Source organism: Chaetodon auriga, chromosome 16 (genome assembly GCF_051107435.1).
Source record: "Chaetodon auriga isolate fChaAug3 chromosome 16, fChaAug3.hap1, whole genome shotgun sequence".
NCBI classification, from domain to species: Eukaryota; Metazoa; Chordata; class Actinopteri; order Chaetodontiformes; family Chaetodontidae; genus Chaetodon; species Chaetodon auriga.
Genome location: NC_135089.1, coordinates 8434884 through 8448169, shown reverse-complemented (window position 1 = coordinate 8448169; position 13286 = coordinate 8434884). Strand labels below are relative to the sequence as shown.

The 13286-nt window shown below is 44.6% G+C and overlaps 1 protein-coding gene across 2 annotated transcripts in view; it reads right to left on the bottom strand.

The window, feature by feature from the left end:
- Positions 1-2067: 2067 nt before the first annotated feature.
- The window catches only part of LOC143334600 (adhesion G protein-coupled receptor L1-like), a 93174-nt gene continuing 81955 nt past the window's right edge, over positions 2068-13286 (bottom strand). For both annotated transcript variants that reach the window (XM_076753454.1, XM_076753455.1), the window contains 3 exons: positions 10120-10242; positions 8666-8683; positions 2068-8508 (listed from right to left, as the gene is read on the bottom strand). In XM_076753454.1, the coding sequence (XP_076609569.1) occupies positions 7592-8508; positions 8666-8683; positions 10120-10242 (1058 nt within the window). In that variant the 3' untranslated portion in view covers positions 2068-7591. The remainder of the gene's footprint in view (positions 8509-8665; positions 8684-10119; positions 10243-13286) is intronic.

Genomic DNA, 13286 nt, shown 5'->3' with positions numbered 1-13286 from the left:
TATTTCACTGCCTAGTTTTTGAACTACAGACTATTATCATTATTAACACTCCACCTGCATTATCAACTACCACAAGGGGGCAGTAAGCAGTCGTGCGTCCTCCATCGCTGAGGTGGGCCACCATAGGCAACATAATTATACCTCTTATTGCTTTTGTTGTGTGATGCAAACACATTTAATGTGTACTTATTCCAGACTGCAGTAGTTCAAGGTTCTTACTTGTACTTAAACCTGCAAAACATGTATATCTAATATTAACATACAGTATCTATGATCAAAATGATTTAGTTTCAATACATAAAAGCCACCTTAGTACTGTTGATTGTCTGTGTTTGGTTTGAGCTCTCTGCTTTCTAGTGTACTACTCTGATTTATTAACCAATAAGGGACATTAAAATAAAAACATTACACATCACTTGATAATTTAAGTGTTGTATGTTACAGTACTTAAAAGATTTGTTCCCCCTGTGGCTTGATGTATGGTGGTAATTACAGTTACACACAAACACGCAGAGGACTGAATTGAATACTCTTTTCTCTCTTAGGATCTGGTGGGGATACTGTGAGTCTTGGTTAATGTGTGATTCTATTTTTGCTTCCCTAAATGTGCAGTGACCTTGAAAAAAAACCCTGTTTTTACCTCTCACACGGACTGAGTACCAGGAAGAGAGCGCATGACGTTTGCTGCTCATATTTGGCATGTCAGTGTGTGAAAGTGTTCGTGTGCCATCGGTGAAAAGAGGGTGATTGAATGGTCAAGGCCTCAGAGCTGCCCCTCTCAGGGAGTTTCACTGAGGGGACATGAGCGAGGCAGGGGCTGGGCAGATGGGTGGATGGGTAGGGGGTGAGTCATCACATGTCATCTTACATGTACAGCATACAGTATGGCATGGAGAGAAGAAGCACGTGGGAGAGACTGTAATTATGGATGAATCCTCCATGCTCAGATGCACATTGTAATTAGATATCGGCTAATTAGTTACCAATCACACTCCAACGGTATTATAAGCAGTCAGGAAACAAAACTCAGTGGGAGCCGAACACTGATCACCCCACGTTGGGGATAAGAAGGCTTAAGGGAAGCAACATGGGCTGCAATAACCCTGACACACAGGTGTGTTATCCCTAACTGATCTCTAGTTGATCACAATGTTTACTCCGCTTACTCCGGAGTGCACTACAGGCCGCCGACTGTTGTTGCTTGACAGACAGCTGCAAGCAAACAGTGCCACATTCAAAAGTCAGTAAGCTGTATTCACACGGCAGTTATTAAAAGATTACATCAGGGATCACACCACGCCATATGATTAATTAACCTTGACTGATGCTTTGTAAAACTGGATCCAGCTGAGCAAGTACGCCCAGAGGTCTGCATGTACGTACAGATATGTATGAGATGGTTGAAGGCATCACTGTAGCTGTCTCGGTAATACTGACTTAGGGTCACTGTAGTGAAACAGAGCCTTGCTTTTCTTCCAGATAAGCATGGGACCAGCCCTCTCAACCTTCCTCTGTGTGTAAAGCTCTTACTAGTTCCAGTCCAAACTAAGAGTGTTGGGGCTGCTGCCTGAACTGACGGCTTGCTTTTATTCTGCATCTTTTTGATCATTTTGTGCAGTATGCTTTGGATAGAGACCAGTGTTTGACAGAATCATCATCCCAACCACCAGGTCAAATCTGCATATGCATACAGTGTGTGGTTCAAAGGGGAGCTGACTCAGGAAGGGGCTGCGTTGCTTGGCTTCAGTCCCTTGCTTCCCATGGTACACAGATGAGCAGCACAATGCTGTCGTAACCTGCAGGACAACCCATGAATAAAACATAACTACTGTATTAGTGCTTAAAGACGTCTTTTCATTTTCACTTTGAATCACGGGTAAGTATACTGAAGTTAATATGCATATGCCACAGCCAAAGACTCATAATAATTTCTGTGGGCTTTTATCACACTGGCACATGCGTAAGCATGTGAGCAATTATGCTGCACAACCACACACATGCACACACACACAACAATTGAGCCTCTTCAGTCCATTCCCAGAGAAACCCTGAAGCGTGACCAGTGTATATTTTCAATAGTTTTTTATTAATATGTGCTGATACAAGGTCGCTCTGACCTGCGATGACGCAAACACTCACAGAAAATCATCCCCTTTGGCCCAGACAGCTGTCAAAGCAATGACCATGAGAAAAAAAAAATGAAATAAAACATATGAATATCATTTCTCAAAGAAAACAGAATCAAGGTGTTATATTAACCCCAGTTTACAAATGTTAATGTGGTACATGATAAATTATCCACCTCACAGAACAGTCACAGAAAGCTCTGGAAATGGTGCTTTATGTAGAACCCCACATGGCACAATGTCGTTTCTACCAGTGCCTACAGCCTGCTACTGTACGTAAAACCACGAGCACCCAATAAGTTATTCCCATAAATTTAAGCATTTCAAGGATATCCAATACTGAACAGGTTCTCCTGTACTGAGCTAATTAAAACAGCTTTTATCTGATACTCAGAATATCCCATTCATAACTGCTATAGCCAGCGATTCGACCTCTGGTGATGGACAGACATGTCTGAGGCAGCATTTCCTGGCCTGTCCCATGGATGATCGTTAGATGGAGATCAGTGCGGCCACAGACAGGCAGATGCAGGCACAATCCAGCTCCTCCCCACTCTCAGAGACAGTGCACCCAGCGGTGGGTGGAAGAAAGGAAGAAAAAGCAAAAAATCATGCCTGCAGATTCATCCTGTGGATGGATGTTAAGAGTAAACTGCAGATCCACGTCTTCCTCGCATATATACTGTATATATGCCTGTGTGTCAAAAGATATGTTCTGTTTTGGTTTTGGACCTTGGGGTCTCTATGGGCCTCACAAGTTTAGCATTTGGAGAAGACCATCCTACCCCATGTTGGTCCCACCCTGTGCATCAAAGATGGGCTGAATTGCTGGCACAGCTCCATGGACACACAAAATCCTCACTGGGCTTATGCCGTACCCCTACATAGACTTAAAACTAATCTAAAAGCATTGTATAGCAGTCATGTGGACATGTAACAAGAGACCAATAACAAAATAGTACTACTTTACCATTGTTTATATTTGCTTTTTAAAAATCTCTATAGGAAAATCCTGTCGCATTTGTTAGCGCTTTAAAAATCTCGATTTAATCGGCTGATGCGGCAGTGGATTCATTTTCACATTTTTTAAAGGAAGCATCCATTAGACCAAACGGCAATCACATCATCTCTCTTCCTCTACAGGCAGATTTGTTTTAGTCTATGAACAAACTTGAGATCTGACACGCCGGCTTGATCAGATAACCTCTGGACTGCAAACCACCAACACAAAGCCCTCTGAAACACTGAAACAAAGCAGCACATCCATCTCCTTATCTCCAGATCCAGCCCTGCACAGCCTCACCAGCAGTCCCCTCTCTCTGTCTCACTGCCTCTGGCTATGAATTTGTGACATCTGTGACATCTCTGCTGATGTTGTCCCCGCTCTGTCCTCTCTTGGGCCCATCTTTGCAGACATAATGACCCTCTGCTCCTCTGCTGCTGTTGAACCCACACACCAGTATCCTGCCCCCACTCCCCATACATCTCTCCTGGTGTGATATGTGCCACACAAATCTCTGGTAAGCAAAAAAAAAAAAAGGGTCTGTGCGTGAAAGGGTCAACTGCAAGTAAACGGACTGTAGGCCCGCTGGGACCTCTGCTGTCTAATGATAGACTGAACAATGCCACAGCTCACTCTCCACTGACACTAAGCTGCAGGGGTGACACAGCGCTATGTCGAAGGTTGGGCATCCCACCTTTTAAACAGCTTCCCACCTAACCACTGGAGCACATGCATGTCAGACTCGCCAGCGGCACGGAATAGGAAGTGTGTTAAACATTTGCAGCTTGACAGAGACAGAAAAGGAGAGCAGGAAAGAGAGTGAGGGCGAGTTCACTGCAGTAAATTAGCACCCACAGTGTTATTATTGTAATCAGAGGTTTGGAGGGCTTTGAATGGTGGAGAAACTCCCGTTGTGTGAGCTGCCATCCAACAGCATGGGCCGCAGACCTTCAACTATATAATCACTATCATTTACCGCAGTACAGCACTCCTCTGTTTATTGAGATATTAATCTGGGATAAACAAAGCTTTTGACAAAACAAATTAACACTCTCAAAGAAGTGCTGCACTAATGGAGTCCATTGAGATTGATATTAAAAATGTGGATGAGATGGGGGAGAGTGAGGAAAAGAAAAGGAGCTGGGAGGTGCTGGAAAAAAAATAGAAGCAGGCCCAAGGTGACGCACATTCCTCCTCTCGTGGGGAGCGTCTGTCTAAACAGCGCTGCTCCCTGGGGCGGGTCCCAGCTGAGCAGTAGAGATCAGCAGCGGCACATTATGTCAAATACAATGAGGGAGGGATGGAGTTAATGATGATGGTGATGAGAATGATGAGGATCAAGATGATGATGGCCGTCTTGTGTTTCCCATTAACACTTCCACCCTGGAGTGAACTGTTATATCTTCAGTCCTGCTTGTTAAAATACATTCAGTTGTCCTCAGTTGACCAGTGAGTGCTGCCTCGGTTCGGTGCCCCACCACTGAGCTGTAAGATCCGTGCTTCACATTGTCCAGCGCTGCAGCAGAGCAGAATACATGTGCATATTGTCTTTTCATGTCTAAACACAGGGTCAGCTGCAAATCCAACTCATGTACCATCCAAGCAGTATTGCACATCTTCCCCCTATGGCTCAAGTGATGATACTAGGGCCTTCTTTCCGAGCCTCAACGTGCTCCGCGGCCCATATAATGTTACTTACACTAGTGATTTGAATAACAAGAATAAATGGTGGCAAATCCTTGTAATCCCTCTCCCTTATCTGTCTTTAACCCCCTCTCTCTCTTTCAGCCCCAGGAGCCACAGCTAAAAGCTGTCCTTTGGGTTCTCTCAGAAGCGGGACAGTCAGGCCCTTGCCAAATGTCACACTGCAGTGGGTGCATTTATTTTCTGCTCACGTTCTGTCCACACTTCCCACTCTTTCACTAGGTGCAGGTTTATGAGGGAGACAGTCAAAAAAAAAAAAAAAAAAAAGCTATGAATAAATCAATGTGAATAAATATTCCAAAAACATACATAAAAACTGATAAATAAACCATAACAAATACCTATAAATACAGCGTAGAAGAAGGCAAACTCTCAGTTTTTTTTTTTTTTTAAAGGTCAGACAGATTTCAGCTGGATGAAAGGAGTCTCACGAGCGTCTCTCTCTCTTGACAGCTAATTTCTCAAATGTATCGCTTGCATAAGGTGGCATATTGGAAACATGTTCCTCCCCATCGTTCAACCCTGCTTGTCATTTTCATGGTATATGTTTATCTCACATCTCCCGAGGTGGTCTGATTTCTCCTGTCCTCCTCATACCTGAACACCACGGCAAGAGCAACTTCCATTTGAGGCAGAGAAGTAATGGCAGCTCTCTGAGATGAGTATCCCCCTTGTCTGATGTGCATTCAAGTCATGTCACAAAAAGAAATAGTCTTTCAAACGTGTGTGCACATACAAAAGCCTGGTGCACTTCACGCACACACACTCCCACGCTGGACACTTAATAAACACGGTCATCCATTCATACTTACACACATGCACACAAACACATGCACACGGGAAATTAATGAATTGTTCACATTAGGCTCTGGAGTAATGCTGAAACTATCTTTAAGAAACAGCAAAATGCAATATTCTCTGATAGCAAAACAAATGTCATTATCATACATGCTAAAACCCATGTTGTTAAAAGTGTGTTATCTGGTTATATCTTCCAAATAATACAAGAACAAACCAAATCACTTTATGGATGCTGTTGTTCACCCACTTCATCGTGCCTGTGAGGCACAGTATGACATTTGACGACATCTATCTCGCTTGCCCCACACCTCCCGCCCCCCGCTGCCCTCGGCTATTCCACCCCGGGAATGTCAAAGGTCAAACATCAACAACATGTAACGGATTATATTACATAAAAATTGTGCCAGGATTTATTTTTTTTTTTTGTTCCATTTTTCATTTGTATAAATAAAATCTACTACACGTTATAATCTGTTTCTCTCTCTGCCTTTTTCTCTCTCCATTAGATCACTTGGGATTTTCACTGAATGGCACAGTGCTGGGGCACAAGAGCGAGAAAGCGAGAGATCGAGCAACGGGGGAGAGAGATAGAGTGTATAATTCAGGTCACAAAGTCCAAAACATTTTATTTTTTCTTTTGTTTGTTTGTTGCAGTACAAGAAGTCATTTTTCATAGTATTTGTTACTTTTTGTTGCTTTTGATCATCTGGTGTCTCTATTTACATAGTAGGAATAAAGTAGATTCATGTGTGGTTCCTATGTACACGGTTATACCAATTGGTCGACCGGTGCGTTTGCGACGTTTACAGTCTTGCTTGTCGCAACCACACACAGGAAACGAGTCCACTTCAACTGGGTAGGCTCTAACAGCAAAGTACACGGGGAGGGGGCGACACTAGTCCGCTCTTGCAGCCCCCTGAGGATGCAGACCCAAAGTCAACAAATTGAATACTCTCTTCAAAACAATAGCAAGGCAGTCATTTAACTTTTCAAATGCCTAAAGCAAACAACCAGAGAGAACAGCGGAGAGGATGGGCCAGTCTCATGGATGCAGGTTCTCCTGCTCAGGAGGGGGTGGTGCAGCGCCTCCTCAGTCTCCTTCTCTGCCTCTACTCCACTTCTGTACATAGTCGTCGATTCACAGCAAGAGAAAATGAAGGCAACTACACCGAATCAGCGCCCACTGCCTGCTCGGAACAAAAGCTCTTGCTCCCTTTTACTTAGATGGAGTACTGTTTTCACTTCTGATGTTCAGTAATGAGCACTTCTGGATGAGTGAGCGTATGTGCGTGTGTGTGCGTATGTATGTGTGTCTGTGTGTGTTTGCTTTGTGAATGTTCTAGTTTCTGTTCTGGCTCAATAAAATATATTTTTGGCAACAATGAAGAGCTTTCTGTGAGACACTTTTTAGGTTATAATAGTGTACTATATTCCCTGTCTCCACAGCTAACTACTCCTATCAAACGACGACTCAAAAAAGACCTATGGATGGTACGAAAGGGAAATGAGATAAAATATAAAATGATATTCCCATCTCCGGAGGCAGGTCTGAAGAGAAATTACATAAAAAACTTTAACAAAGTTTTAAAGTTTTGAAATATCTGAAGGTAAAGGGGGTGGATCGGTACATTCAGAGTGCTGGACTCGGCCGTAGGGTACCAAAGGAACTGGGGGGGGGCTGGGTTTGGAAAGAGCAGAGCCGGTGAACGCTCTGCTGAAAGACACCCGTCACTCATCTCCATAAGACGGGGGAGGGTTAAAGATAAAGGCTGATTCTGCAGAATCAGCCACGACTCCCCCTGAAGGTCACTCTGTTTGCTCATCTGTTAGTTAAATGAAAGTCAAGAGAAAGAAAGGCAACCAAACAAGCAGAACGTGGAGAGACGCAAGAACGAGGCGGGCTAGGAGGCGGCTCTGGCCATCACATTAGTCCCCAACTTCCTCCTTCTGGCTCCAGTCACAGGCTGGTGACCAGCTGCATCTGTCCGTCTCCCTCGTTGTGGGCAGGCTCCTGAGCCTGGTGTCCCTCCCCGCTTGGTCTCCGGGGTGGGGCCTGGTAGAAGGTCTGCATGGGCGCCCCACGAGAGCCCAGGGCAGGCCTCCCTGAGCTGTAGTAAAGCTCCTCAGGGGGCTGGGCCGAACGGGGCACCACCTCTAGGGGCTCAGGACTGCTGTCAGGGTAGGGTGAGTCTCGCAGATTGGTGATGCTGGTGTACAGGGAGTCACGGGCAGGGGAGTCTGGCGCTCTGTTGCCTCCCTGGCCGCCAGCACTCTGGCCACTGTGGCCGCTGTGGCCCAGGCTCTCGGTGAGGTCGGCCGTGTAGCTCTCTGACTCCTCTGGATCGCTTTGGTAGAGGACCGACTGGGCGCGCTGCAACAGCAGGGGCTCCTCCAGAGCTTTATAAAGCAGCTCCACATCCTGCGGGGTCCGCTGTCGCCCATCTCTCAGAAAGTCCTCATCTTCACCTATGCCCAACGATGACTCTGGCCCGGCCCCAGACGTCCCCCGACCAACCCCACCGTGAGGACGTCCCCTGGCCAGGCTGCCACACACCCTGTCCCCTGCGTCACCACCTCCGCTTCCTCCTCCAACACCACCTCTCAGGTTGTTGTGCACAAGCTCAGAGATGATCATTTTCTCAAAGGCCGCGGCATCAGAGAGGTTTCGTCGGATGCCTCCGCCTCCCAGGGCCTCTGAGCTACGGGGATTGAGGAGGGGCGGGGGACTGTCTCCACCCCCGCCACCAAGGAAGTCACAACTGCCCCCGCCTCCACCCCCTGGGCCACTGCGCAGGGAGTAGCTGTTGTTGAAGTTACCATTCAAGGGGAGAGTTTCCATCCCACACGGGTCGCGGGCCTTAGACAATGTGCTCTCTGGACCCAAACAAAAGAGTAGAGACAGAGGACACAGGGTTTTGGCATTATTATCATACAGTCAGATTCAAGCATCAGTAAGAGAAGAAGAACAAATATCAGATAGTAAACTGCGAGATGGAGCGGTTTACAGTGAACTGAGGTGAATAAAACTTACTTGGGTCACGGAAGGTTCCTGTGCGTGCCAGAGAAAGTCATGTGGAGTGAATAAAATGAAAGACACTAGTCAGTAAGTGTTCTTTAATGATGCAACATTAACTTGATGAATTGGTTTTTAAGACATTTCAAAAGGGAACCATTAACAGAATAAGAAATATCCTTGTCCATCCACCCCTTTTCTCCTCTCTCTGTCTCTCTCACACTCTCACATCCAACCTTCCAACTCTTACCACATTCACATCGCATTAACTCTGATTTATGCAGACTTACTCCTGTTTGTTTGACATCATATTCCTCCAACATTTAAATCCAAGCCACAGAAAATATTCAGGATATTTATTTACCACTGGCAGTGATACCTGAATGCATACATAATTCATACAAAACCTTGTACAGTAGCAGTAATGTTTATTTTTAGACTTTTAGACTTCAACACACCAAGATGTTGTGCTTTTTCTCCAGTATTACCATCACACAGCAAAGCAAAAGCCACAGCCAGCCAAAAAGAAACAAGGGGGTCCATTTTTTAAATGTAATGCAAAGAATGACTTTAATCAACGTTCTTCTTCAGTGGTGGTGTGGGTAATTAGACATTCTAATGAAGTGCTCTCCCTGCTTCCTCTCCCACTCTCTTCTAAAAATGTCTTGGCTGCCAGGCCTGTGGCCATCAGGCTTGACGTATTCTGCGGAGAGGCTTTAAAATATTCAACAGAAACGCTGCCTTAAATTTCAGTCCTCAGACACTGGGCCTGATACTCTGCGGGTGCACACTCAGCCAGCCAGCAACCAGCCACACACAGTCGTAGCTCTCGCTTACCAAGTGAATATTGGTACTGTTGTCGAGCAATTACCAGAACATGCCTAATTCAGCAGTTATAGGCATCAAAAGAGAGGTGTGGGAATGCAGCAATGTGATAAAACGGCCATTAAGCTGTTTAAAGGGCCCCACTCTGAGATAGAAGCCAGTGTGCACACGCAGGCACTTAAAGTGAGCACTCACACCTGACCCACCTACACCCAGATGGACTGTCCCTGGCCAGCGAGCTGTCTGATCTCTTTCTGCCACCATCATGATTTAAGCTGACTACTTTTTCTGTCTGGGAAAAGAAAAATTGTCCTCAAGAATCCTGGCAGTCACAGCTGCAGCTAAACTTCTAATCAATTTGTGGCTGTTCTCATGAAGATTCGAGATCTGACCAGATGGCTGGTTAGGCTGTAGGCACTGTTTGGCTCTGTTCTGCACAGCCTAGTGAATCCGTCTGACAGCTACATAGTCTGAAAAAACAGCACACAAACAGGCTCACATACACACATGTGCAAGCACTCAAATACAGTAGTGAGTCTGTGTATGCCATGTGACAGAGTAAAGGACAGAAGCTAAATGCATACAGCACATACACACACCAACGCTGACAAGAACGCACACACACGGAGCATTTATGACGAGCTAACCGGTAGAGTTGAAGACACCGGGTGAGGGTGGGGTGAAGCTCTCAGCCAGCAGAGTGTTGTAAGGAGAGGTACCAGTTCGAGTCTGCAGCACCGGGTTCGTCAAAAGGTGGTTGCCCATGGTTGCTGCAAGACACGTTTAAAAATGAGCATAATCATAAATGGGCTCTTATCTTCGCCTCAAACGTATGCAAACAAGCACAAGCAGAAGCACTTTTCACAATAGGTGTGACATTTTGAAATTCACGTTTCAAGACTCAGTAATAACATCTGGAATCATAAAAATATTTACTGTTTATTCAGATGGGGCTATTTTTGTTATGCTGGTGCTTTACGGAGTAATGCATTTCACAGTGTTCTCCTCAATGTTTATGCCTGCTGATTGTAACCTTTGAGTAAAAATACAATTGCAGGGGAAAGGTACTGTTTGGAGCATTGCCATTCTTTTTCCCCCTTTGGCTCCTGACAATGTAGTCAGATGGGGGAGAACAGTAATGCATGCCATTATGTAGTCTAGGGGTGCAGCCATTGAAACACAGTTAATTTTCCAGTGAAATGTGAATGCCACTACAAGACAAATATAATTCAAAGAAATGGTGCACTGAGAATGTTGTATAATGCCCATGTATGGCTCCAGCCTCAGGCAACTCAAACAGAAATGCCATGAAATTAAAAATAGGACAGCATGACGGAGAGTAGTCCAAGGCAAAGTGCAACCTTCAGGTCTCACGCCTACCGTTCATCACACAGCAAGGGAGCAGGGAATTCTACAAAAATAAAATATGCACTCACACGCAGCTATTTATTTGTCATTTTCCCTCCTCTTGCACTTCCCCTGTCCATCTTTCTGGCATGCCACACAAACCCCTCTCCCTCTATTCTCTGGCTCGTTCTGCTGTGTCTTGACTCAACCACATTTTCTCAGTTCCTCATGCCAGAATTTTTACAAACAACACTAAATTAGTTGGGATTAGCCGTCTGTGTACCTCATAGGAATATCCTGTAGAAAATTAAAGGAACTAGCTGTAAGTGGGGAAAGAAAGTAGGGCAAGAGGAATCATGGGAGGCTCTGTGTGTGTGTGTGTGTGTGTGTGTGTGTGTGTGTACTGCACGCCTCATTTTCTGGACACATTACTATTGTCAGGAAGAGATTGTGGTTCATAAAGAAGTGAAGTGGAGAAATCAAAGAGATCCAAGATGGCAGTGATAACGATGCATCTTTTCTCCAGATTCTGCCTCTTTAATTACTCCTCCATGATAGCGCGTCTCTCTGTACCTCTCCCTCCCTCCCGCGCTCCCCTTTGTCTTTCACTTTCTGCCAACTGACAAACTTTTCTCAGAAGCACAGAAAATAAAGGCTTCACAGCACAGTTGCTTGTGTTTGACAGCGCACCATGGAATGATCCACATTGTGTCTCCACCAGGCCTGGTGATTGCTCTATCGTGACGAAAAGCTCCGGAAACCGACCCGCCCGACCACACACAAACGTACACCTCTCATCCATCCAGCTAACTCGTAGCACCCCTCTTCCTCACCCCCTGCCTTGCTCCTGTCACTCTCCTCAATTAGAATAATTACCCCCTGTTCGCTCACACGCTAATCAGTTCATTAAAAAGAAAATGGATGAAATTAGCATAGAGAGTGACGGCTGATTTAGCAACTGCCTCTGTGTCATCATCAACAACCCTCCCTCCTGCTCCCCAATCCAGAACCTGAGCCAACCTTGATCATGCCCATGTCACTGATGGCTGCGGCGGTGACGCCACCAGTTGCTGAGGCTGAGACAATCAGTGACTCCACACACATTTTTTCATTTCTCAGGGTCTTGACTAATTGCGTATGCGCTGTTCATGTGCTGTGTGGAGTTCAGAAAGGATGCATGCTTCACTGTATTCAGGCACAGAAGATAAGTGTGTTTGGATGTGACCCCATGAAACTATAAAAAAGGCTGAGAGGAGTTCAAACCAGGGCTGGAAATATTACTAGACACATCAAGATTTACGTGTAGCCTATGCAGAAAACATGAGAAAAAATAGGAAAGAACATATGTTCACAAAGCAGGAATCTAAACTACATTAGGAGGAAAAACAGAAAATATTTATTGCAGGGGAACCTGACATAATGTCTTTGTGATATTGACTGAATCTGTGTTTTTTTTCCCCCACAAAATAAAATGAAGAAATAAAGAAAAGACAGGTGACAAACTGCTTCACTGCAAAAACAGTTTCTGATGATTGTGGACAGATGAAAAATAATTATCCATCGTGACAGTTGTGGCGTGTAACTAAATCTTTTTTCAAGTACTGTACAATTCTGAGGTACTTCACTCTGGTATTCCCATTTTACTCTACTTTATACTTGTACTCCACTACATTTTGGAAGCCAATATTGTAGTTTTCACTCCAATACATTTACTTGGCAATATGATAATAATAATAATAATATGACATACTATTATGGATGTACATAAAGAAGTTCAAATTAGCTCCACCTTTAAGCACCAACATTAGGGTTGTTTATAGATTAATGCATCAGTAATTAAAATGCAGTGATATAATACATATTATTCCAAAAAGGGACATTTTGCACTTTGACTTTTGGTGTTGCAAATATATACTGATGCTGATACTTCTGTATTTAATGAAGTAAGATTGTGAATGCAGGACCTTTACTTGGAATAGACTAGTTTTACACTGTGGCGTTGCTTCCTGTACTTCAATAAAATATGCTTCTTCCTCCATTGGATATATGTGATCTCGGATGTGGTTAAGTTAAATTAGTATCATTGATGTTAATCACTCAAAAATTATAAATACACTTAAATCTGTTTAATTACAGTAACAGCAGTTCATCATGCAGGTCCAGGCAGGAACATTAACTCACTAACACCAACAACACACCCACACACATATTCACATAACAGCGTTGGAGCTCTATATATTTCCGCCGCTGCTAAGTGCTTTTACTGACCAGCGGCTGCCATTGCATTACAACCTGAAACCCACCACCTACCAGCCAGCCTTCAACCATATGTTATTTAATTTAAGATGCATGTATTGCTGCTCCAAAATGCTATTTGCTGGCTGGCTCACAGGCTGCAAGGCAATCTGAATCATTAGTTAACCTTAATACAGCAGGCATGAGAACATATATTTCCTCATCCTGTGTA